The sequence below is a fragment of the Acipenser ruthenus genome, chromosome 49, assembly GCF_902713425.1.
Source record: "Acipenser ruthenus chromosome 49, fAciRut3.2 maternal haplotype, whole genome shotgun sequence".
NCBI classification, from domain to species: domain Eukaryota; kingdom Metazoa; phylum Chordata; class Actinopteri; order Acipenseriformes; family Acipenseridae; genus Acipenser; species Acipenser ruthenus.
In genome coordinates, this window is record NC_081237.1 from 7,151,280 (window position 1) to 7,178,971 (window position 27,692).

General features: G+C 43.1%; 2 protein-coding genes across 5 annotated transcripts in view; one reads left to right on the forward strand and one right to left on the reverse strand.

The window, feature by feature from the left end:
• The window catches only part of LOC117401380 (small conductance calcium-activated potassium channel protein 2-like), a 43,657-nt gene that overhangs the window by 13,790 nt on the left and 2,175 nt on the right, over positions 1–27,692 (reverse strand). For 3 of the 4 annotated variants that reach the window (XR_009319942.1, XM_059015011.1, XM_059015012.1), the window contains exons 2-4: positions 10,169–10,618; positions 6,922–7,017; positions 5,059–5,477 (exon numbers count right to left, since the gene is read on the reverse strand). Coding sequence is in view for 3 of the 4 variants with exons in the window: in XM_059015011.1 (XP_058870994.1) it covers positions 5,059–5,477; positions 6,922–7,017; positions 10,169–10,618 (965 nt within the window). In the remaining variant the exon portion in view is untranslated. Of the gene's footprint in view, positions 1–5,058; positions 5,478–6,921; positions 7,018–10,168; positions 10,619–12,079; positions 12,282–27,692 lie in introns of those variants that run through there. The other variant, XM_059015013.1, reaches the window with a different exon arrangement.
• LOC131721863 (zinc finger protein 202-like) lies at positions 20,259–26,162 on the forward strand. The gene is made up of 2 exons (XM_059015014.1): positions 20,259–22,016; positions 25,821–26,162. The coding sequence occupies exons 1-2, from the start codon at positions 21,047–21,049 to the stop codon at positions 25,826–25,828; spliced, it is 978 nt and encodes a 325-aa protein (XP_058870997.1). The 5' UTR covers positions 20,259–21,046; the 3' UTR covers positions 25,829–26,162.

The following is a 27,692-nucleotide window of genomic DNA, read 5'->3' on the forward strand; positions in this document are numbered from 1 at the left end:
AAGTCTTGAACTCACGCTTCTCGTTTTAAAAACAAACTGAATGAATTATTAACGGTGCTAGCCTCAGGAGAAAGCTTGTTTTTTATTTGGTATCAAGTATCTATTTCATGTTGTATCTGAAAAAAAAGGCAAAATATGATATAGTCTTACCTAGAGGGTTTTAATGGTTTCACTGATCCACTGGCTGGGTTTCCTATGCCTGCCCCCGCCCCTAGAGGCGGAGTCTCCCAGCCCAGCCCCGCCCAGCCCTGGCCGTTCCCCCAAGCAGCCTGTACTGAAGCAGTGACTGCCCCCACACTCCCCTGCTGTGTCATATAAATGAAGCAATTAGACCCCAATCAGTTACTAACCTACCTGACTTGTGGGTCTCACTATTTTGGGTGGAGGAAGACGCAAAAAGTATTTCTCTCCCGTTTAAATGGCTGTACTGAGACATTACTAATGGGGTTTCGGGCCAATTGGCTCATCAACGTTTTCCAGATTCAAACAGAATATGCATTGATTCTAAATGGTAAACTGCCTCCCTGAATAGCTTCAGATATTTATGACATCCTGCTTGCCCTTCTGAATGACCTGATCCGTAGCCAGTCACCCGCAGATATTTCTATTCAGTGGGGCTGCCGTTTCTGTTTTCTACCCTGGATGCAATTGACCCCAGGAACCACAAGCTGTGAGATATCGTAGGCTTATGTTTACAAACCGATTTTGAAAATACATGCCAGAGCGTGTGTTTCTTTCTTTCAAATGGCAGATTGTGAACTCTTCATTGTGAATGGCAATGCACTACAGACACGATTAATAGAATTGCTTAATTAGAGTTCGGATTTTGTACGGATTTACTGCGCGGCTGTCCCTTTTTTTTTTTTTTTTTTACAAAGCTCTCCCTTTTCTTTCTTTATCATCCGGTTCTCTCTTTCCTCTTGTCTTCTCTCCCTGCTGCTGAAAAGCGTTGAACTTCAATGTGCAAGCTAAGTGTTACCCTGTTCAATAGCCATCTCATTTATTCTAGCAAGAAATTCAATCGTAAAACCATAGCTCCAATGCTGCCTTTTAGCTGACAACATTCATTTAAGTTTGATTGCAAATTCCACTTATTCTACATAGCGTAGCAGGATTAATGAAATCTACATGCAATACAACCCCTACGCGTTGCAATAGGGTATATCTTTAATAGGATTCCTATACGCTGCAGTATATATATATATATATATATATATATATATATATATATATATATATATATATATATATATATATATATTCAATATATCCCTGCTATAGCTGAACCTTGCAGCTTTTTCATGTAGTGCTGTCTTCATGGTATGCCTTCATCAAGTGCACATTCTTAACAGTAAAGCAATGCACAAGGCCATATCAATGCAATTAGGATATAGGGATGTGCCAAAAACCGAAATACTGGAGGGCTAAATTTCTCTTGCTTGCTTGAGCGACTGGCTCTTAACCAAACTATATATATATCAATTTTTATATAGGGAAAGTCCATTTGGAAATGTCACTATTTTAACATGATAAAAAAAATAGCTATTGCATGATTTCCACATATAAATCTATGAGTGCTTTTACAACATGTATCTGTTCAATGTAGTTTAAAGGCAGTGCAGGCTTTCCCCAGGGTACCACAGCTCTAAACTTACAAGAGGGAAATGTATGATAAGAGGCATTTTTGTAGCATGTCAGCATTGTGCAGTGTATAAGATAGGATATATCGTGAGTTCTTTTATATATATATATATATATATATATATATATATATATATATATATACTACAGGGTGCTGCTTCAATGACGTTGACCTTTGAGATACCTGAAGGCCATACAGGTGGATTGACTTTCAATTCTAAATCATCGATCCGATTCTTTCGAACCTAATGTGCCCCAGCCAAGTATCCCAAGGGAATGCAGTGTAATTTCAAGTTAGGGTTGTGAGGGAAGCTACAAACGTACAAATCCATTAGAAATTAAATGTTCATAGGGAAATGATTTCAACCATGACTTTTTTTTTTTTTTTTAGCACATCCCTCTCATCAGTGCTCTGCCTGGCTATACTGAAGAGTAAAAAAAAAAGAGAGATCAAGACTCGATAACTTTATAGCAAGAAAACCTCATGTTGTTTTTTTTTTCCAGCAGCTCCAGATGTATCCTGATCTGCTATGTCACAAGTGCATTTGAGAGGAGAATGTTGTGTCCAGAGGATTTAGTCCATCACAGTAAATGTTTTTTTTTTTTTTTTTACAGTTGAAGCAGGGAACATTAGGAAATATGTTAAGGAGTGTGCTGGTATGGTCTATGAACTAGAGTTTGTATATTTCACTTACTGAGGGCAAGAACATTGCAACTACAAAATCCACCCCCCCAACAAAAAGTGTATAATAAAATCTCAAAGGTATGTTTTTTGTTAGTTAACATCAAACATCAAAATAAAAAATAAAAAGTTATCTTGGACTAATTGTTATTTTTCTTTTAGACTTTTATCATACGAATGAGCATTTGAAATCATGGATGGTATTTGTGTTAGTGGGTAAGGTATGATAAGTCTTCAGTTGTGTTTAAAAGATCTGAACTTGTTAGTCTTAGGAACGAAATTCACGCAAACATGTGCTGAATAACCAGTGAGAAATTTGCTGGAACACAGGTCCAAGGAGTCTGCAACCTGAGACAGTGCCCATCAGACTTTGCAGCAGTTCCTCTCTGACTCTCTCTAAGCCTTGAGAGTATCTGTTGCCTCCTGTCTGGAGTCTTCTATCAAACCCAGAGCACCTTTTATTTTCCCACCCGCTGGACGAATAGGATTCCAAAGACCCTTTGTTCTCCAAGCTTCTAGATCTTTACATTAAAATCATAATCTTCTGCAAGATATTTGTCACGAGTCCCAAAACTGGATGGCACTTTACTACAAGGGCCTCTTCACTGACTAGCTTTGGAGGTAAACGTGGACGACATGTGCTGTCACAGTGCGTAGCGGGAGTGATCCACAGCAGTCCACAGACAACCCTAAACCTTAACAGTAACTGAGGGAGTGTGCTAGAATGGAGCGTCCCCACTATGGGTACAAAAGATTGGTCCAAATTTCATTGTTAAAGCATGTAATGCTGTTACCCTGATGGTACACAAAGAAGATTTCCTAGCATTTCCTGAATAAAAGTGGTTGTTTCTGTTGGTTGCACCATTTTAGCACAAACTGCCTCAGCTGAAGATAAAGAAATGCTCGTTGTTGTCAAAATTTGGACTCCACAGCCTGCAAAAACCCTTTTCTTACAGAATCAGGGCGATCACTCCTAAATTCACACTGCTTTGGGGGAAGGAGCCCAAGTCCTGAAATTCATTTTAAGACTAGTCTAAACGCATTGTGATTTTTTGATGGGATAACCCCTTTTTCCTCCTACCCCACCCCACCCCCAGAGCTGCAGTGGCGCCAGCTTGGTGCACAATGATAGCTTTCCACAGCTAAGAACGAGGACTCACATGGTATCCCTATGGAGCAGCATTGTGGGGGAATAAAAAGCACAACAGAGAGTTACAGACACACAGGTTAGTATGAGACGTGGCTGGGTCAGGCCAAAAAGGGGCTACCAGAGGCCTGGCCCAGCATGCACTGCGGTAGAGGAGGGGGGGTGGTAGGTGGTGTCTGGCAGACTCAGGAAAGTCTCAACAGTCCTGTCAAGCTTCAAGAGCTTGAAGATGAGATGCAAAGAACCCCCCACTCTGCCCCTCAGGTGCAGTCTTACAATCTAACTGCTAATTTGGGTCCCATGTACCCCCAAGTCTTTCTCCGAGCCATTTTTGCTGCCTGCCCTGTTAGGGGGTGCTTAGAACTGTGGGTGATCTGAGCTTAGATGAACAACGGTTCCGCCAAACCGAACAGATCTTTTAAAAGATTTTATTAGCTAAATAAAATGACCTAGAACATAGAAAAAGCTGTGCTGTTCTTGGCTGGAAATTCTAATGAGGATAAGTGGTGTTCTACTGCACTAATAAACCCCTGACAAATTCACGCACACACACACAAGTTCTGCAGTTTGGGATCTGTTTGGTTTGACAGATGTGTTCTTGTACAGGCTTGAAGCTCGGCTGTTTCTCACTCCGTCCTGCTCAAAACTACCATTTGTTACCTCTGCTCAGTCTTTGTCCTGGCATACAGTTGGTGGGAGTGTTGGAAAAGGAGGATGAGGGGGTGCCAAAAGCACAGAAAAAGCAGAGAGAGCACAGCAGGGGCAAACCAGGCAGGGACTATTTTCCTTTTTAATTTCTGGCACACAGTCCAGCTTCAGGGGTATTTGGGAGGCCCAGAGTCCTGAAATAGAATGCATGAAAAAACTACCACATCTCTCCAACCTGCCTGCTCACCATGGGCCAGACACCTCTAAAGGTCAAATTTACGTAGAGGAGACATATTCTAGCAAAGTGGTTAAATATATAGTTGACAGAACCAAATAGGGGAAAACGTTATAAAAGTAGGATGGCAAAAAATGAGTAGTTTCTAAAAAACTGAAAGTTTAAGAACAGTGGCACCTGGTTAAAATGCAGCAGTGCAAGAGTGAGAAGCACAATCATAAAAGGGGTAATAAACTTTTACTCCAGCGCACAACAGCGATGCAATCAAGACTGACAATCCAAGCCCAAGCCTAATGATTCAAATTTTCTTGACCAGCATAAATCTGGACATGGAGCACCAGGACTCGGACTTGCCTAAAAAAACATGGCAGGTGGAAGTTATTCAACCTTTTATGTACGATATAACTGTTATATACGGTTCTGTAGAAAGCAAAAAAAGGTGAAACAAATGTCTGAGATCTGTTCGGTTTGAGCTCAGAACACCACAAAGGAGAACCAGCCTTGTAACTGCCGAAACCACTGCTTGCCTTTCAAAACTGTGCGTTCATGTGAGGGACCACTGCTGTGTGAGCCTGACCTGGCTACTGGGGAGAGGTGGGGGGTGGGCGTGGGGTGCTGAGGGGGGCACAGGCTGGAAGACCATGCTGCTGCAGAAGCTCTCTTGGACTGATCGCTAACCCTGAGAGAGTGGAAGTTGGGCCCTACCTCTCGCAGACGCGCACCGTCCAGGCAGCGATGATCCAGGAGGAGATGCTGAACACCAGCAGCACGGTCCCGGGGCAGATGGTCATGAGGGTCTTCATGACGAAGCGCGTGTTGAAGTTGATCTTATTGAGCGCGCCGATGCTCCGTGACGAGGCGTCCGTGAAGAGCTTGCTGTGCAGCAGCATGACTCGCCCAATCAGGTAGAGGCGCATGAACATGGGGATGGAGAGAATAATGTCCACGTCAGCGTCCGCCACCGAGGGCGTGTAGGTGAAGGCCAGGCGCGCCGTCCACGTGAAAACGTACTGCCCCGGGATTGGGTGGATGGCGCACACCAGAAGCTCCAGAACGATGAAAAATATCCGCTCGTACGTCATGGCTATTCTCCAGTCGTCCGCCCCATTGTCCACCATGAAGAGCTAGGACACAAAGAAGAGGAGATATATTTTTTATACTGACAAACTACACATTTATTTTTCAAGCATCAAGGCAAGTTGGTTAGTCTTGAAAATGATCTCTTTTCGTGTAAATAAATAAGCCACTAGGGGGTGGTGCTGATACTCATCATTGTAATTGCCTTTAAGAAGTGGTTATCGGCAGTTATTAAATAAATCCATTCATTAATGTGTAACTTAGTTTCATGACCTTGGTATGGCAGTACGCCGCAGAAATGCCAGCGCCCCGGATGAGAGGGAAAATGAGCTTCCAAGCGGTTTTTAAAACACTCAATGTGAAAGTTAATTGCCATTGATTGGAACTCGTTTGTAAAGGCGACGGAAGGATAGCTGTTCTTGTGTTGAAAGCAATACATTAATGAATGGATTTATTTAATACCTGCTGATAAATACTTCTTAAAGGCAATTATGAGTATGAGTGCGAGTATCAGCACACCCCTAGTAGCCATGTGGCCACAATACTAATGAAAGGATTGCACTGTCGGGAGTCAACAAGGCAGCAGCATTTGTATGCTCAGCAACATCCTGTCCTTTAATGACTTTGTGAGGTTTGCTTTTGTATCTCGCTGCCAGTGATTATGTTTTTAGGGGGGCACAGTCTATTCAGAGACAAAAAAATCTGTTTGCTTTCGATGCTTTCCAGAGAAAACACTAGAGGAGTGTTTTAATCGACGAGTGCAGTGCTTTCCTATCCCCCTGAAGCTTTTAAGGAGTGTGAAACCATGCAGGGACTCTGATCTCATAGCCCGACACACTGTCAGAGAAGGTCATGTTATTCACTGCAGCAAGTCATGGTTGACGTGATGGAAAGTCATCTAAGTCACATTTTAGCATTGGATTTGTGACAGCCCTTAAGTGGCACATCAGTTTTATTGCAATGCATTATTGGGATTGATTATCCAAAACGCTCTACAGCGCTGGCCAAAGGCTTGGCATCACCCTATAGAATGAACTCATTTTGCTTCAGAAAGTCGAATGAAACCTGCTGAATAATGTTACGTTAACATATTGAATTACACACCGCTTTGTAGTTTTCCAGAGTACTTAAAAATGTAACATTTTGAAATCCAACATGAAATACTGTACTACTATTATGGCTTCCGGTGGACTTTTGCGATATCATTTTGTTTCTTTGATTACATGATGTTAAATAAAAGATCCAAATTATGTTCATATAGTTTAAAAAAAAAAAAAAAAAAAAAAAAAAAAAGAAAATGATTCCTCAATCCTACAATTCTAGGCGATGCAAAACTTTTGGCCATAGCTGTACATGCGAAAGCAGAACCAGTTCTCAAGCCAAGCGCCATGGGTGAAGACCAGGTTGGACATTTGCACTACCCCACCCTGGCACAGTTCCAGTGCCCCAGATCCCCCTCCTCTACATTGATAACGATGGCATAGTCCTTACCTGGATCTCTCGAGTGTGGTACATTATAATGAGACCAAGCAATATAACAGTGGAAAGGCTGATAAGGCATTTCAGTGCAAATGAATATGAGGATTCCTGTGGGGAGAAAGAACAAGAGTTAGAGCTGAGGGAGAAGGGAGGCAATGCCAGCACAGAAGCTTGTGATCCTGCACTTTCCAATGAGACCAATCGTAGTCAGGATGGGCACCTTTTGAATACAGACTCAGATATTATGTGAATTCCAATGACATAGCCATTTATTTATCATTGCATGATCAGCCCTATTCCCTTCCATTCTCATTTGACATCAAAGGGACCTACAATATATGAACGGAAAAATGCTGTGAATGAGGTACTGCAGATTTTGAATTTATAGCAAAAAACGAAACTTTCAGTAAACAGGTGTCCTGCGTTTGACTGCAGTTCTCTTTTTTCACAGGGCAGGACAGCACAGCACAGCTGCTCTTACTGCAGCCTGTAAAACACATACTGTTAATGCCTTAAAGACCCACATTTATCTTCTACACACCTCGCCTCTCGGGACCTGTTTGAGCTCTCATTTCCATTACGAGGAGCCTACTGTTCTCAGGCATGATAAAGTGGCACACAGGACGCCAGCCCTGGAATGTGAACCCCAGTTATGTATCATCTTAAATCTGCAGCCCAGACAGTGATGGGGTGCACAGCAGTATATAGGGATGCTGGGGGAGACACATAAGAGGCTGTTTTTACACATACTAAGCCGTGTGCCTTTTGATGTGCTTGTATGCACTGTGTGCTGTATATTATTCCCAAGAAAACAAACCGTTTACAGCTGAAGTAAATCCCAAAACTTTTTACTGTCTTATCGTTTTGCAAAAAAAGAGACCTTGATAAACCTGGATTATGGTGTACCGCCAGGAGGTTGATTTGTTAATTTGTGCCAGTCTAATTAATTTGTGCCAGGGGTTAATTTGTGGGGTCTTTTTGCCATCCTTACATTGTAGCAGAAAAGAGGATCCCCAACTTCAACAAAAATAAACTTAAAAAAAAGTTTTAAAAATGATATTTCGATCTGCTGGTGGGCAGGGGTTCACTTTTCAAAGTCACAGTGCTAGTAAGGGCACCCAGGTCTGTGGCATGACCCGGACTGGCCCAGTTCTGGTCCTTAATGTTCAAAAATCAGAATCCAGTGGAAGAAACCAAACACGTTCCCCTCCAGAAAACAGCAACAACAGACCCCTCACCCCCCGTACATCTCCGGCTGTTTATTATTTGAGCAGCGCGGCCAGTAATTCATTTCTCATCTGGCTGTACAATTACAGCAACAGCGTTCGGTAGGCTGTGACATGTCCCAGACAAAGCTGTAATTGCCTTTGCAGTGTTCCAGCTGCAGAGATCCTAATGGGGGATGGAAAGTGTGTACATGGGCTGGTTGTTGGGCTGAGAATGTTATTATGAGGAGGCTATTAAATTAACCCTAAGCCTGGTCTCTTGTGTGGGGGTTGCTGCATCAAGCAGAACAAAATATCTCTTCTCTGTTCAAGTAACAAATAACTTGTTTTTAATGAACTGTCTGTGCATCATCGCCGTTCTATTTATATACAACAGTACAGGCGATTTATTAGGGGTTTGGCAAAACGTCACATTTTGAAGGGCGAATCTGTCTTCATCTGACAAACAATACGCAGGGATTGCGTTGTAGTGAAAGGGGCAATATTGGGATTGGTATTGAGCTACAGCTGCGATGCACCAAATTAAGATGTGTACACTAATGGAAAAATAATTCTCTCATGAGCGAATACTTACAGTATTTAAAAGCAGCAGCTGTGTATGTGAAAACATACAAAGTGAGCAAGTGATACTTTACAGTGCATATATTGTAGGCGGGCCGATGGTTAATATTTGCATTGTACTTATAGGGTGTCAGGTTCTGCAGACTCTTTCAAGTAGCACAATGTGAAGAATTAAAACTATCACAGATGGTAAGGTGGGAGCCATCGATTCATTTGCTGTTAACTGAAACTAGACATTAGACTGCATCAGTAAATAAAGTCCGGTGTTTTAAAATGTAATGCATTCACTGGTGGTGCTCTTCATGAGACCAATGCCCTTCCATTGACATTTTATTAGATGAATGTAAGCCGTAATCACACAAGATCAGCTGAACGCAGACTTACAAGAACCTTATCAAGAACAGTATATTCAGCCTTTTTTTTTTTTTTTTTTTTTTTTTTTTGCAAAACCAATTTAAGGATGTACTAAAGATAAAACATGCATTTTTAATAAGGATTGTGGTTAATCAGTTCAGGAGTTTGACAGGTATATTGAATTCAACGATTACGTGTAGATTTGCACATTGAAATTCCAATAACAAAATACATAGTGATATTGCTAGGTTTCTTCAAGCTTTAGATAAACAGAGAAGAAAAGATTTATTTGAATACAATAATACTTTGAAGAGCCTCAAGGACAAAAGGAACATTTATTTAAGAACAGCCTTTTACTGTTTTTTGAAACAATGACATATTGCATTAAATAGAAACATTTTAAGAAATTGCTCGGTCAGAATTGCCCTAACAACATCTTATTATCTGTTTTTTTTTTTTTAACAATGAGCAAATAACAAAATCAATGTACCTCTGATGGAAGTCCTCCTATCAGTACTGCAATGATAGTGATCAGTGAGATAGGATATAGTCAAGGCCATAGCCAGCTATGACGCACGAGGCATGTGCCTCGGTTAAAATCATACTAATCATTATTTATTTAGCCCCTTGTACACGTTGCTTTGCCGCAGATAAAAATGCATTTCATTCCTTTTTGCATTTGAAGTAAGTGGGAGACTTGAAGGTTTATTTCAGACAGTGCGTGATTGACACTGCTAGTTGTGGGGTTGTGTCGAGTTCATAGGGCTGCGGTTTGCAAGATGGCTCGCAGCTGGCCAATCACATTAATAGAAGTCTAATGCATATTCATGAGTATAAATTAAAACACAGCCAAACAGCCAATCAAATCGACTGGTCAGCCGAAAAACTCGAGCTGCAAGCCTCATTGGTTATGATGTGCTCTCTCTGTCTTGTCAACCCGCTTAAGCTAATTTTATTGCTGAATGTGATATTATACTTAATATCACACAAATGCAAGCACTCTTGTCTTCTCGGTATTTGGATAATGATATCACTGAACCCTCATAAAAAAACAGCAATGCACACACTGTTTGACACGCAATGTATCCCTGCATTTACAGACTCTACAGAGCCCTTACCTTGGTGTAAACCCCCCAGGAAAGTTCCGTCTCGGTCACCATGACGACGATCCCAAACATCCCGAAGATCAAAGCGTAGTCGCTGAGCCGTTTGCGCTTCTCGAACAGCGCCCTGCGGTGGCCCAGCTTTTGCCCGATGTCCTTGTTCTTCTTCTGCGGCGCGCCCCCTCCGTCGCGGGACAGGCTGTCACTGGACACCTTGCCGGGGTCCTCGCCATTGCCCTTGGAGACCACCACCTCCAGGCCGGAGCTGTGTAGCGTCTGCAGGGGCTGCGTCTCCGAGTCCAGCTCGGCGAGGTTGCGCCGTGACGAGCCCAGGCTGCCCAGGGGTCTCACCACGCCCCCATTGTACTTGCAGCTGTTCATGGCTATCTCGGGGAATGGGTTACTACTGTCGCAGACGGAGGGCTTGGATCCAGCATGGCTTAGCTTCTTGGGCTCAGCATTTACCTGCAACAGGAATCTGGGTTAAAATGATATGCAATAATGATGAAACAGAGAAATGGATTAAATAAAACTGGAGCAAAAAAGGGGTGGCGGAGATTTTAAACTGATTTTACAGTAAAATGTGGGATGAAATAAGAATAAAGGGAACTTCTTCTCAAGCTGAAGCTGCAACATCAAAATTCAGATTGACATGTTGGAGATATCTGTGGATGCGTTCAATTGATCCCAACAGCAGATCTAAATACTGCCACTTTTTAGACCATACTTTATACTAACAACATATGCAATACGAGACTCAATTGCGAATGCAGGGACGGCAAAACAGTGCTTGCTTGTGTGCAATTCTGTGCATCAGCTCAGAAGAAGTGCACTTACACAAAACAAGCAGGATGTTTTCTTGCTTGGTCTCAGCTTTGTGAAGTGCGAAACTCATAAAGGTAATACTAAAGGCAGCAGCTGCTGGAATGGAAAGAAGCCTTCATTTCCTTGCCTGCTGAAACACTCGCTTTATCTTTTAACAGATCAACAACACACGTGCTGCTGGAATTATCAGCCGAGACAGAACCAACCTTAACCCTCATAGATCACAGTAGTGATTTAGGAGAATGGGGAAGTAGATGCATGGGTGACGGAATTTCATTAATTTTCTATTTAAATTTCCTTTGATGCCATTAGAGCGTCCCCATTTATTTAGGGTTGTGGGCATCAAGTCGTTTTATGTAAGAACTGAAAAAGCAAGGAGCAGGAAAAATGTGGAAGTAGTTGCACATTTGCCTCACCACATTTCAAACATAATCCACGTAGCGTTGTCCAAAATGAGCAGGGCAGGCAGACAGAAGACTAGCTGAACAGTAGTAAAGGATGACGATAACCAGAGTGCAGGTATGCAACAGAGAATGATACAGATATACATGCATACCGTACAGCAAAAGATTTCACAGCACAGTAGTTCTTTATACCATTACAGGAAAACAGTTCCATTCGCTCTGAAGCAACAGCTATTACTATTACTGATCAAATGAGCTGCACTGTTTGGACTAGCACCAGGTGTTACGTCATCAGAACACAGTGCAGGCAACATCATGAAATCAAACCAGCCCCATGGCTGTTAGCCCCTGCACCAGTTTCACTTTTGACACTGCACCACCACCACCACACCTCACTACAGGTAACAAGCAAGCTCTGATTTGAAGGCAATTCCGCAGCTACCTGCTATATTAACCCCACCCCCCCGTGATTGAATTCAACGCTTATAACAGGCTAAGCCTGTCCTCCTGCCAGCCACTGCTTTGATTCTGAATGAAACGCTGCATCTAACTGCCAAGAGCAAAACCCCTTGCTCAAACTGAAAAGCCACGGTGCAGAACAGTTTGTTTAGATGAAGCACTGCAGCACGGTTGGTTGTCTGATAGTTTGCTAGACTGCAGCATGCCTTAACGTACAGAAACTTCATAATAAACTTACTGTGATGGCAGCTCCGGCCAGCATTTATCCTGATCGAGAGAGAGGAGATAGGAAGGGCATCCGGCTCCCAATTCTTTGAACCCCAAAAGCAGGAGAGAAGAGCGCAGAAAGGCTACCGGTATGGATCACTAAGGGGCAACCACAGCTGAGCACAAGCTGCCTTCCCACCTCCTTTCGTAAAGACCCCCACCCCCCACACACAGAAAACGCTAGGATCTTTAAAGAGCTGAAGGTTTGACTTGGCTTCTGCTTGTGGTTCTCCCTCCCAAGTAAATCTTTTTTTTTTCTGAATAAACCTTGTGTCTGCCGCCTGCAGCAGACTGCACTAACAGAGAGAGAGAGAGAGAGAGAGAGAGAGCGAGAGAGAGAGAGAGAGCGAGAGCGTGAGAGAGAGAGACCCTGAAGGCAGAGAAACAGGCAGCCACTGCAGAGAGAGCTGCAAGCTGTACCACTTTGTCACACTGCAGCGACGCTGCCAGCTTCTAGGGGCAGCCCATACAGCTCAGGAGTCCAGCAGCCAAAAAAAACCCCAACTATATCAGCGATGGGAGAACATATAAAGAATAATATATAAAGAGCAAATATTAAAACGTAGCAGTGAACGACGAGTCTCAAACAGTATGCTGTTCATTTTCAACAGGCCTACCCAGAATGAATCTGCAGCCCTGCTCTCGTATACCTGTTCTTATACTGTGCATCACACACACTGCACGCTGCACCCGAGAGAAAAAAAAGAAGACTTTATTATGAGATAAAAGGACATTGATTTCACCAAATAGAAAACTGGGAACCTCCTGTGCAGTCGAGGAAACACAGCATTTTAAAGAAATTAAAATTGTTCGAAATACAAGAGCAGTCCTATGTCAAGTGTAGAAAAATACAAAATACATGGAATTAATTTTGTGAGGCACTGTTGTTGTATGCATGAAAAATATGATAAATGCATATATATATATATAGAGAGAGAGAGTGAGAGAGAGAGAGAGAGGTTTGAAAGGCGGTACAACTGCAGTGTACAAAAATGAAAAATAAATGTTTTTTTGGGATGTTCACAAAATGTTTAAATGACCATTTTTTTTTTGTTTTAGGACGTTTCTGACAAAAGCCCTTCTTCAGCTGTGTAGAAAGAAAAGTAGACGCGTGTTATTTTTCAACAGTTTGTCTTTCTACACAAAGAATGGCTTTTGTCAGAAACGTCCTGAAATCAATGATTTTGTAATCGCTTAAACCTTTTGTGTATATCCAAAAGAACATACAACAACATACATTTCATACATAGACAATAAAGCCTAGATCTCTTTCAGATTTTTGATTAAGTGAACAATGGGAATTAACATTGTGTTCATATTTGTGTTGTAAACTAGCCAAATCCACAGAAATTGTACATGGACATATTAAACCATGCTACTTATAGATATATTCTGAAGCATAATCTGCTGTTGTATAATTACCTATTTTTCATATTTTTTAATTATGGCTGCAGGCCGAGGGTGAAATAGTTTCATTAATGGTGTTATTGTGACAGGCTATTTTTGCAGTTGTATTTTTAGTTAGTTACTTGATAATGAATCGTTTTAATGTTATAGTTGTCATATTTTACGTGATGCTCAACATTGGTGGTTCGTTTACAGTTTTAATTTGTGTGAATCTGCTTCTAAGCTAACTGCAGTGGCTCTGATAATGTGGTGTGCTGTTTTCAATGTGTTTTAAAAGGATTATTTGAAGCATTATTGAAAGTGTAATGCAATTGCAGTCTGATACAGGGTGCCACAAAATCCTGCTTGTTAGTCCTTATCCTATATCCTGTTACAAAATAAATCCTTTTCAGTAAGCTCTAATAACAGGCTATAACATGTGCTACACGTTACTGTGTCTTAAAGGTACATTTACAATAAAAAATACAATAAAAACATATACGATCGTGTCAGGTTTATAAGGATGCTCAGCCCATAATAATAATAATAATAATAATAATAATAATAATAATTCTAAATATTGATCCAACTGTTGGTGTTTTTTTTTTTGTACATATTACTGAATATTTTTTGTTATAGATAGTTATTCCATAGCTGTTTTAAATATTCAAACTGATATCTTTCAATGGATTTCGTTCAGCTAGTAATTATTCAGTACTTCAAGCCGCAAGAATTAAATAACCAACCATAAGAACGGCAAGCTATCCACACAGGAAGATTTGGAAATCACGTGTGATAAGATCATAGTGTAGCTTTCCAGACTTGTTAAAGGTACCGTCCCCAGGTTCTCCTGTTTGACTTTCTATCTGTCTGTGTGTCGGCCTTCAAGACTGCTTTCATAGTCGTTCATCACGCTACACAATGCAAATCCAGTTCATGCAATCCATTCAGAAATACATTGCACTAATTGTCATATCGTCTGTGACAATTTCCTTTCTTTCTTTCTTTCTTTCTTTCTTTCTTTCTTTCTTTCTTTCATCCTTCCTTCCTTCCTTCCATTCTCATTTCCAGAAGTTATATAAAAAATGGTGACTTGAAAAACAGGATAGAGATTATTTCAGGAATTTGACTGAGAAACATTGAGGACCCTGTTAAATGCATTTCACAGATATATTAAGAGTTGTAAACCTCAGGAGTTTACAGCCTCATTATTTACAGTTGTACGATATTAAGACTGCACGTGCCACCTAGCAGCTGATAAAAACAAACACACTCACTGCCTTCTCCTGAGACCAGCAATACAAACCAGCCAGCAACATCAGATCAACATGACATCCAGATTCATGAAAAAAAAATCAAATTCAAGAAAATGCTGCAGCAATGAAAAAACATACAACAATATACACTAACGAAAATCATCAAATCATTTACAACTAATTAGAACAAATAGTTCGTCCTACTGTACAAACCATATGGCACCAAAAAACCATCACAGGAATTCCAGCCCTGCTATGCACAGTTGAGTCCTTATGTAATCTGTAATATATACACTCCCCCATCCCCAAAACATGCTTACTCCTGCTGTATGCCCTTCTGTGCACTACCTGCATGACAATGCGTTTAGCAGGCTTTGTTATAAAACATTTCGAAAAAATGTAATGCAGATTCCCCCCATCTGCTCTCACTTGATAATGTTCTACAAAGGAATACCAACACCTATGACATTTTCACCTTGGACTCATAACTTAAACAACTGTCTGAAATAAGTGCAATCTATTTTTAAAACCACCTTCCATGGCAGTTTCGTGCAAGGACGCTGTCAGGTGGGTTTTTGGGATGGTCCCTTTTCCAAACTGCTGAATGCAGGACTTATTCGTTTGTAGGAGCGTTGCACAATGAACTTTTCTTTTAAAGAATTGGATTTCTTGACACAGTGTTATGGCCAAAAGTTTTTAGAAAAAAAATGACATGAACATAATTTAGATCTTTTATTTAACATTGTGTAATAAAAGAAACTACAAAATGATATCGCAAAAGTTTACCGAAAGCCATAAAGAGTAGTACAGTATTTCATGTTAGATTTCAAAATGCCACAGTTTTTTCTAAGTATACGTAATTCAATATGTTAACGTAACATTATTTAGCAGGTTTCAATCGACTTTATGAAGCACAATTAATTCATTTTACAGGGTGGTGCAAAACTATGGGTCAGGGCTGCATATCAGCCAAAGGATTTCATTCAAGAGATAGGCCTTACAATGCAAAATGCAATTATTTTGAATAATATAATGGGCTAATGCCTTTACTCTCTGTATAAGCATTTCATTTAAAAAACAATACAATATTTTATTCACAAAAAACGATGCTCACTCCACAATGCATTTTAAATAGTAATATAGTTTATTCATTTTTCTAAAATGAAATTTGATATCATCAGCATGAACTGATTTGGTTCACCTAGCAATCAATTCAATTATCTCATTAGAGCACTTCAACCCACCAGCATGAAATAAGCTCTGATACAAACCACAGTCTATTCAATCAGTATCTACCGATGCACCACTAAGAGACAGACAAGCAGTCGTGAAATGTGCAAGATGATACAATGTCATAACATGGTCATTTCTGTTTCCTTGCATGGGTTCCCTCTCACAGAGCTGTATTATAGACAGCTAAAACCTGATCTGTTTAAAATCTGCAAGCTGTGTATGCCATCCCCAGTGGAAAATGTCTGCGGCGACCGCAAACAAAAGTGTTTTCTCATTTTTATGGTATGCTGACACTTAATCCCTTTTACAGAATGCAGGGGGTGTTTTACTCAACTTTGCCATCTGTACTCAAGTCTAGGCAAACCCTTCTGGATATTGAACCTTAGGTTTTTGGTAACACTTTAGCATAGGTATATCAGGGTTAAGGTTAGTGTAATGGGCTGCATTGTGTGACACATTGCAGATACGGATTCGGTCCCCTGTCGTTGAGATGAAGGTTAAAAGCTCTGGAACCACGAATGCCGACGAGCCCGGCTCTTTTCCATTGCGGTTAAGATGCTAGCTTGTGGTGCGCAGGGTTACAGGCAGAAAAGCATAAGCTGAGCATGATATTCAAGTTAGACTACAGACACATAGTGTTATCCTGTGCCGGCCAATTCCCATCTCAACCCATGTGAGACCCAATGGGATGAACTTCACTCATGCCTAAGTGTGTCCGAGCTGCATAGGGTGGTCACTAATAATCAACGTGATGACCGGCACGCACTGCTGGCATCTCATGGGCTTTCATCTAACTAAGAAAAAGAATTGCATGCCACTAAACAACCTGCAACCAAAATGACTGAGCAATACATAAGAGCAAGTTGCTTAACCTCCTTGTGCTCCGTCCTGCGGATGAGATGTTAAATCAACGTCCTATAGTAAGTGACTCTGCATATAATGCACAGTTCACAGTTCACCTCTGTAAAATGCTTTGTGATGGTGGTCCACCATATAAATATATTATTATTATTATTATAACCAACAGTTTAGCATGTGAATTAATCAATGTTTGAAAAAGCCTGGTTATATAATCCATTGATGATTTGGGTACGCAACACTACATTTAGGAATCAGGGCACAGATGGTACCTGTTATTTTCCACAATGAATGAAAGCAGCTACCGTATGTTGCCTTCCAGTTATTCCATTACAGTTATAGCAGGATTTCCAAGAACTGCACCAAAGATCACATGGCATGCCACACATCACACATATTCCTCAGTCAAAACTCCTGCACTGTTTCTCTCTCTGCACACCCATGGCAACGTGTTCTTATCATTTATCTAAGACCCTCCTGGCACAAGGGAGATCTCAAATGCAGTTCAGTGAAGAAACAGGATAAATAATTAGTCTGGGAGCATATAACCAAAATAGGATCTACCCTATCCAGCATTTTAATAAGTGCCCCAATACTTTGGAGGGTAGTGTTGATAGTCTTAATCAAAAAACTAAATCATAACAGTTAACAATAAATGAATAGATGTGCAATACAGGTGCTTGTGTATCTACTGTTAGACTGCTCTGGCAATGCTATGCTACTAGTCCATATGTACAAGCATGTTGCATGTTATAAGACAAATGCAAAAGAAAGCGTTACCAGAAATGTTTGTGTGTTTTTTATGCATTCAATATTTGTGTAAATGCATTTAGCCCAATGCACCACGATGTTGTCGCTGATCATCATGAAAATGCTTTGCAGGTGGAAATGTGTCGCCCCGTGGGGGGGGGGACTTTAGTTCATTAAGAATATCAGGTCTGGTATACAAACCTGTTGCATGTAAGGACCAATCATACTTTGTAAACCAGCATGTAACTCCCAGCGCAGCATTAACAGCATCTTAAGCTGGGTATGTGATGGATTATTACACTTTAGGTAGATAAATGGATAGATAAAGAACAGAAGTGACTAAAAACATAATGCTAATACTGATATAATGCATATAATGCAGCACTCACACCTGGCCAGCTGTTTGCTGCAATAATTGCTTAGAGCTTAGCTGGCAGGTCTCCTTGTGCTTGCCTCAGTCCATATAAATTAAATATTTAAATAAGCATTGTTGTGCCTGATTAGAAGGGAAAACCAGGACACATTTTACCTCTTTGAATGATGAAAAGAAGAAAACAGTCAACCCAAATATTTTTTTTTAGATTTATTGTTTATCATGCTCTTCCTGGAGGCTAGCACTGCACCCTGGCAATGCAAATAAAGCTCTTTTAAACTGGGAGACTGGAGACTGATTCCTATTGATTCAAAGAGCAGGTATAGCATGAACAGCGACAAAGTCAGCACCCCCCAAACTGCTCCCCCAAGATGCACCAACTGCCCTGCCCTGGTGATAGTCACCTTCGCAGAGGGCACTCTCCATTGCTTCTCAAAGGATTGCAGAAGGGCCATTAATTTTTTTTTATTATTTGTTTATTTAGCAGACGCCTTTATCCAAGGCGACTTACAGAGACTAGGGTGTGTGAACTATGCATCAGCTGCAGAGTCACTTACAATTACGTCTCACCCGAAAGACGGAGCACAAGGAGGTTAAGTGACTTGCTCAGGGTCACACAATGAGTCAGTGGCTGAGGTGGGATTTGAACCGGGGACCTCCTGGCTACAAGCCCGTTTCTTTAACCACTGGACCACACAGCCTTTTTAAATAACTTTAGAGAGAGACAGAGAGAAACAAGGGCAAGCTTGATCACTCTAGACTGGATTAGAAAGAAGGCTGGCAAGACTTTCCACTGGAACCTTGTGTTTTCCAGTTTAAGGAAATAAATAAGATCCTTGATGCTGTGAACACATGAAGACGGGACAGCCTGATTGACCATTAAGCGTATGGCTAATATCGCTGCAAATGCTAGAGTGCCTGGCTGCCGGTTAGACGAAGCAATGCCACTGAGAGTCAATCAATCCATGTAAGACATGCTATGAATATAAATAATAATAATATATTAAAATTAAAACTGTGGAATGTGCTTGGAATAGATATTTGCGTCCTACCGTATGAATTCAATAGTTTTGTCACACACAATTACATTTGAATTACTTGCTCGTGTTATAAAGCTCTCCTGGTACCTGAACATTTAACAGATCCCTGCAATGGGCTGGAGTTCATTTTAAAACAAATTAGAAGCAGGTGGGTCTGTGTTCAGGCCCAATTTACCATCTTGACCATCAGCAGAAATTACATCTGAAGAAAATCTTAATAATCCCATCTATCTCGGTGGATTGCTGAGAATATATATATATATATATATATATATATATATATATATATATATATATATATATATATATATATATATATATATATATATAAATGTTACCAGTCCACACGCAATCATAATTCATAAAAAATATAGAAACTGGTTAACCAACTAGATGCAACCAGCCCTGGCTACAACTGTGCTGGTAGGAAAGGGGTTCATTTTAATAGTCTTTGATGCCAATCCATTCTTAATTCAGTCCTGCGTGAGGGGTTCCTAACTGCAGTGGCACTGGCTGGCAGAGTCCTCATACCATCCCATCAGCAGCCATGAGAGATGGGCTAGTGCACCTGCAGCCTGCTACACAATCTCCACCCCGATACAGCACTTGTAATGCAATCCTCTCTGTGAAGAGGCTTTGGTAACAGGCAGTGGTATAAATTTAAAAAGTAATTACATTTCAACTGAAATATTGCTTCCTGCTGGTCTCAAGTGAAGTCATCATCAATTCATGATGATTCCACACTTATTCATCACAGCAACCCCCCAATAAATACAGGTCTTGTTTCTATTGTGAGAATCATATTCTGACAGTTTAAATGCTGTCACCCTGAAATTTATACAACTTATTTTTTTGTTTTTTCCCTGCTCATTCTACTGTGTATTATTGTTACCACATGGTTCAATACATCACCTCAGGGGGAAAGACTCCAGCAGCATTAATACAAGAGCAGCACTATTAATATCAGCCAGCCTTTAGATCATTATAATTCCCATCTTTTCTTTTAAACTTATTATAGTTTTCAGGCACTACTAAAATAGCCAAGGCTTATAGGAAACCCATTATAAAATATGATCTAACATAACATTAAAAAATAAATAGTAATAAATAAATAAATAAATAAATAAATAAATAAATAAATAAATAAATAAATAAAATAGTCACTAGTTGTGCAACTAAAGTTTGAAAGAAATAAGGAATGCATCAATTAACATTAAGGACAATTTAAAAACGGTACATTATTGTGACAAAGAGAGAGTGAACTCTTGTTTTAGATCTCCCTTCCGACCGGTGAGGACACTGGGGAGGAGGAGCAGACAGAGCCGCGGTGCGCAACGTCACAGACCCGGTCGGGAAGCGCGGTGGCAATCGCGCATTGGCTGACGGCGGTTGCCCTCGCTGACCAATGGGGACGAGACGGGGCGTACAAAAGGGGGCGTGGCCCAGGGTTCTGTTCCTTCTGGCAAGGTACAGTGTGTGTGAGAGAGAGAGAGAGAGAGAGAGAGAGAGAGAGACGAGCGAGAGCGCATTTTTACTGCAGTGTATACGAGCAGGGGAATAACTAAACGGAACTTATTGTGTTTGAATATACCTGCTAACCCCTTCACCCTTTGTCTGTCCATAGAGCACTAACGGGACGCTCCGGGAATACTTTGGAGGAGCGCGGACCCGGAAGTGCCGGACTGTGTGCAGTACTTCATCTCGGGGGGGAGTGAGGAAGGACGGACTGTGTTTTTGTTTGATTGTCCTTGCGTTTTGGTTTCATTTTCATTTGGGACTGCAACCCCTTTCTTTCCCTTTGTTTGTCGGGTTACACATTGTTGTGTATCCCGGCGCTGTTATTATTATTATTATTATTATTATTATTATTATTATTGTTGTTTGACCGGGTTACACATTGCTGTGTATCCCGGCGTTATTATTGTTGGACTTTTCCCGTGTTGTGGATTAAAACCCGGAGTTTACCAACAAACCTGGACTGGTCTAGCGATCTTTTACACCACACCCTCAGCCAACCTGTCACACGTGGCGTCAGAAGTGGGATGGATCCAGCCAGTTTTGCGGCGGTGTTGGAGGCTTTGGACAGCCGAAGGGAGGTTGAGGAACGGAGGAGGGAGGAGCGATACACGGCCCTTATCGAGAGGGTCGGGATGGGGATGACGTCAGCAGCAACAACGGGCCCCGTGATGGTTGCCCCGAAGGCCCGGGCCCAGAAAATGACGGTGGAGGATGACCCCGAAGCCTACCTTGTGGCATTCGAGCGGCTGGCCACCACCGCAGCCTGGCCCCGGGAGTACTGGGCGAGCCAACTGGGCCCTTGCTTGATTGGGGAGGCGCAAGCCGCATATCGGGCTATGACTGATGAAGACGCGGCCCAGTACGACTTGGTGAAGCAGGCTATCCTCCGCCGTCTGAACATCACGGGGGAGACCCACCGGGTCAGATTCAGGGAGTTCCGGCGGCCACCAAACACACGACCCAGGGTGGTGGCCCAACGGCTATGCGACCACATGGCGCAATGGCTAAACCCCAGCCAGAAAACTGGGGTTCAGATGGGGGAAGCCATTGTCATGGAACAGTTTTGCCATGTGGTCGGAGGCGAAACGCAGGCCTGGATACGCCGGCACAACCCCACCACCCTGGACCAGGCCGTAGCACTGGCCGAGAACTTCGAGGACTCCCTCATGTCCGCCCAGACCACCTTGCTGAACTACCCCTCCTCCTCCGTTACTAAGGGACCACCACCAAACCCCCCCGGACCAAGACCTGCCAGACCACCGGCCCCGTTGGGCCATCCAAGCTCCTTACCATGGAGGCAGAGGTTGGCTCCCAGCTGGGGTAGAATGGTTTCCCCCGCCCCGCTGTCATACCAGCAGCGGGACAAGTATGTACCGCCCTTGCCCTCTGCCCCACCAGTCTGTTTTAGGTGCCAGCAGCCGGGACACATCGCCAGATACTGCCCGGCCGCCATGGAGTGCGACGTGGCTGCGTGTCATCTGGCATCAGAGACAGGTAAGGAATGGGGAAATGGTCGGGAGGGCCCGTGTGTTGTTGATGTTGTGCTGGGGAAGGTGAAAACCCACGCGTTAGTGGACACCGGGTGTGAGCAGACTTTGATTCGGACAGCTCTCCTTGGCGGTATGTCGTGGCAGCCACGAGGTCAGGTGGCGATCTCCTGTATCCATGGAGATACGGCGACATACCCCACCCTAAAAGTATATCTGTCGGTAGGACCGATAAAGCGCCACCTAGTAGTGGGGGTGGCCGAAAAGTTGCCCCACCCAATCATTCTGGGCCGAGACTGGCCGCGATACAAGGATTTAGTAAAAATATCGGCAGCCTCGACCACACGTGTAGGCACGGCAGACCCCCGGGAAAAGGAAGTAATTGGCACCATGTTCCCTTTCCATGCAGAACTGTTTTCTCCACTTTTTCGTCCTAGGAAAACGCACAAGGAGAGACGGAGGGAAAAGTGGGAGGGCGCATCGATCCGACACGGTTGGGGCCTGGCGGGGGAAGGTTGTGATGGTCCCAAACGCCAATCGAAGGGGGTGGGCACCCAGTGTGACCGGACGGGCGAGGTTACTGGACCCTTGAGGGTAGAGACTGCTCCAGCCCCTGTCAATATCCCGGACGTGTGGGCCTCAAGCGCGGACCTAGTGTGGGAGCAGAACAACGATCCCACACTGGTGCACGCTTGGGAACAGGTTCGGTCTATTGAGGGTAAGGATGTTGACGGCATCGGGACGCTGGTATATCCCCATTTTGTGGTGGAGGGGCACTTACTGTATAGGGTAAACCCAGCCCCGGGCACAGGACAGCCTGTCAAACAGTTGATGGTTCCCCCGTCTTGTCGACCAGAGGTCATGAGGCTGGCGCATGACGTCCCCTTTGCAGGACACCTTGGTGTTGACAAGACGAGGGACCGGATACTGGCTCGATTTTATTGGGCCGGACTCTACACCGAAGTGGCGAAATATGTAGCTACCTGCCCGGAATGCCAGAGAGTAGCACCGGGTCGAGTGCGCCCCGCCCCTTTGGTCCCACTGCCTATTGTCTCCACTCCCTTCGAACGCGTTGCAATGGACATAGTTGGGCCAGTGCTGCCTTCTGATTCCGGGTACACGCACATATTAGTGATGGTGGATTATGCGACGCGGTACCCGGAAGCAGTTCCTTTGCGGTCCACTAGTGCCACTGCAATTGCGAAAGAATTAAGTCAGATTATGGCTAGAGTAGGGATCCCAAAAGAAATATTAACTGATCACGGAACAAACTTTTTGTCCAAAACGCTACAGCAGGTGTATAAAATTCTAAAAATACGTCCCATCAGGACGTCCGTTTATCATCCCCAAACGGATGGTCTGGTGGAACGTTTTAACCAAACATTGAAGCACATGTTGAGACGGTTTGTGAGTCAGGAGCAAAAACATTGGGCTACTCTTCTTCCTTACCTACTCTTCGCAGTGAGAGAGGTGCCTCAGAGCTCAACGGGATTTTCCCCCTTTGAGCTGTTATATGGCCGGCAGCCACGGGGCATCCTCGATCTGTTGAGAGAAGGGTGGGAAGAACATAAAAGCTCCTCTAAAAATGTAGTGCAGCATGTGCTCCTACTGCGGGATCGCCTTGATTTAATCGGTCGGTTGGCTCAAGACAACCTTAGATCGGCTCAACATCGGCAACAGCAGCATTACAATACTAATGCACGAATTCGAACTTTTCGGCCAGGAGATAAGGTAATGCTGCTTCTTCCATCGTTGGAGTCAAAGCTGTGTGCTAAATGGCAGGGGCCATATGAAGTGATACGGGCAGTAGGATTAGTGAATTACGAAATTAGACAGCCTGATCGCCGAAATAAAACGGAAATTTACCATGTCAACTTATTAAAGCCCTGGAAGGCAAGGGAGGTCTTATTCATAGCCCCAGGCGAGATGGAGGATGACTTAGGACCCTGCATAGAGGCCCCTAGCCCCAGCCAGATTTCAATGGGGGAACAGTTACTTCCGGATCAGCAGGTGGAATTGCGTAAGTTGATTGGGAAATTTGGGGATGTGTTTTCTGACGTGCCCGGCAGAACTAACCTTACTGAATATGCTGTTATTACTCCGCCAGGGGTCACTGTTCGGGAGAGGCCCTACCGGATCCCAGAAAGCCGGCGGAGTGGCGTCCAGAACGAGGTGAGGGCGATGCTTGAACTTGGGGTCATTGAGCCTTCCAGAAGCGAGTGGTGCAGTCCCATTGTTATAGTGGCTAAGAAGGACGGCACAAATCGCTTCTGTGTGGACTTTCGAAAGGTCAATGCTATCGCCAAGTTCGATGCCTACCCCATGCCTCGGATCGACGAACTCCTCGACCGACTGGGAACGGCCAGGTTTATCTCAACTCTGGACCTGACGAAGGGATATTGGCAGATCCCTTTGACCCGCAATTCCTGTGAAAAAACGGCATTTTCAACTCCGGATGGGCTGTTCCATTTTAAAACCATGCCGTTTGGGCTACATGGTGCGCCCGCCGCCTTTCAGAGACTGATGGACGAGGTGTTACATCCCCATCGTGAGTATGCAGCAGCGTATATTGACGATGTGGTTATATATAGCTCCACCTGGAGAGAGCATGTAATTCGACTTACAGCCGTCCTTCAGTCTCTAAGGGCGGCCCGGCTGACAGCCAACCTAAGGAAATGTGCGTTTGCTAAATTAGAGACCCAGTACCTAGGATTTATCATGGGAAATGGACGGGTGAAACCCGTGGCCACCAAAGTCCAGGCTTTGGTGGACGCGGCGGTCCCCAAAACCAAGTCCCAGGTGAGGTCACTATTGGGATTGGCTGGTTATTACCGCCGCTTTATCCCCGAGTATGCCACCGTGGTCAATCCCCTGGTAGACCTCACTAAAAAGTGTGCACCAAATTTAGTTAAGTGGTCAGCAGAGTGTCAGGGAGCGTTTGAGACCATTAAACAAAAACTGTGTCAGGCTCCTGCGCTAATATCACCAGATTTTAGCAAGAGATTCTTCCTCCATACCGACGCGTCAGAGGTTGGTTTGGGGGCGGTCTTGTCTCAGCGAGTTAACGGGGTGGAGCACCCGATTCTTTACATTAGTAAGAAAATGCTTCCTCGGGAGCGCAATTACTCGGTGGTAGAGAAAGAGTGCTTAGCCATTAAATGGGCCACCCACTCCCTCAGATATTACTTGCTGGGACATTCATTTGATCTGGTCACGGACCACGCCCCACTCAGATGGTTAAGCACTATGAAGGATAGCAATGCCCGAATAACTCGGTGGTATTTGGCATTGCAGCCTTATATGTATCATATGGTACATCGTGCAGGGAAAGATCACCAAAATGCGGATTATTTTTCCCGGGAGGGGGGAGTAATGGGAATGGTAGATTTGGCCGAGTGTTCCTTCGGCTCCACTCTGAGCGGTGGGATATGTGACAAAGAGAGAGTGAACTCTTGTTTTAGATCTCCCTTCCGACCGGTGAGGACACTGGGGAGGAGGAGCAGACAGAGCCGCGGTGCGCAACGTCACAGACCCGGTCGGGAAGCGCGGTGGCAATCGCGCATTGGCTGACGGCGGTTGCCCTCGCTGACCAATGGGGACGAGACGGGGCGTACAAAAGGGGGCGTGGCCCAGGGTTCTGTTCCTTCTGGCAAGGTACAGTGTGTGTGAGAGAGAGAGAGAGAGAGAGAGAGAGAGAGAGACGAGCGAGAGCGCATTTTTACTGCAGTGTATACGAGCAGGGGAATAACTAAACGGAACTTATTGTGTTTGAATATACCTGCTAACCCCTTCACCCTTTGTCTGTCCATAGAGCACTAACGGGACGCTCCGGGAATACTTTGGAGGAGCGCGGACCCGGAAGTGCCGGACTGTGTGCAGTACTTCATCTCGGGGGGGAGTGAGGAAGGACGGACTGTGTTTTTGTTTGATTGTCCTTGCGTTTTGGTTTCATTTTCATTTGGGACTGCAACCCCTTTCTTTCCCTTTGTTTGTCGGGTTACACATTGTTGTGTATCCCGGCGCTGTTATTATTATTATTATTATTATTATTATTATTATTATTGTTGTTTGACCGGGTTACACATTGCTGTGTATCCCGGCGTTATTATTGTTGGACTTTTCCCGTGTTGTGGATTAAAACCCGGAGTTTACCAACAAACCTGGACTGGTCTAGCGATCTTTTACACCACACCCTCAGCCAACCTGTCACAATTATATATGAGTAATAGGCAAATACAAGTCTGTGAACTTACCCAGAGTGCAGACTACTGAAATTCTACCGCAAGCTGAATAACACTTTATTATTTTGACTGTTAAAGTTATTGTTATGGGTCAATATTTTCATTTTAAGTCTTAATTGCATTTTATTTCTGCCCCAGTACGTTTCTCACTTAAAAACTTCATCATTGTATATCTACTTAGGAAATAAACATCTTAATAAATCTCTGATTACTGGCATTGGAATGACATTATAATGCCTACATAATCTTGGCAGATTCACAGAATCTTAAACTTTCCATTGCGCCTTGAAAGTGAAGCAATTTGATTAACATTATATATATATATATATATATATATATATATATATATATATATATATATATATATATATTTCTCAGCAATCCACCGAGATAGATGGATTGTAGATATATATATATGGGTCTCGTTGAGAGTATTTTGACTAGCTTGTGAACGCAGAGGCCCACATGGATGGCATAAAGTCCCTGGCAGTGGTGCAGTGCACTTCGTCAGCAAAAGAGAATGTGTAACCGTGCCCTTGAGCCACAGCTCCAAGAACACACAAAGCGAACCCGACATCAACAGCATGCCATCGCCTCAAATCATCTCGATCATGCTGTGCTTCAACAATGCGAAGCGCAACAATAAAAACGAAAGGTCCTGTCACGGTGACTGCAGTTTAAATGCCCAAAGTACAATATTTTCAAACTTCTTAGTCTAGTAAAAAGCCTTTTTTTTGTTTGCTTTGGGGCACTGAATTAAAATTGAGCACTGAATTAAAATTGAGCAATGAACTGAACTATCAAGGATAAAGGGGTTGGAATGCAGGCAACCGTTTATAATATATTGTGTAAAATGGAAGTATGGAACCACGATCGATCATGATTTCCATATACAAAGCGGCAGCTACTGGATCCATATTAGGTTAATTGTCAGATTTTTTTTTAATAAAGATGTTTATATCAGAGAAAGCTGTTCGGTTTTCTTTTACATGAACGCCAAACTTGTGGACAAGACAATTCAAAGGTAAAAGACACGTCACAATGCACAACATATAAACAAGCAACACCATCATGCAACAAATACTCCACAATATCTTTACAAGTACAATACGTGTGCATTGCTGAGCTGGTGCAAACGGACATACATGAACATGGCAAAAATAATTGCACAGCAACAAAACAGACACAAATAAAGTCCGCGAATGTTCTCTTTCGTTTTAGTTTCTTTGTATTTCTTTGTAAAAAATTATCTCCAGGTAATCTCTGTACACCCAACGAAGCCTAATCTTTCAAGACAAGAAAACACCAAGATGGCACAGAATACTGCCCTCAAGTTTTGATCACAAACAAAAGCACGTACCTGCTATAATCCCTTCAGACAACTTGCTCGTGCACCGCTACCATTGAGCGCGAGAACAGTGGAGCTGCAGAGGAGGAGGTGC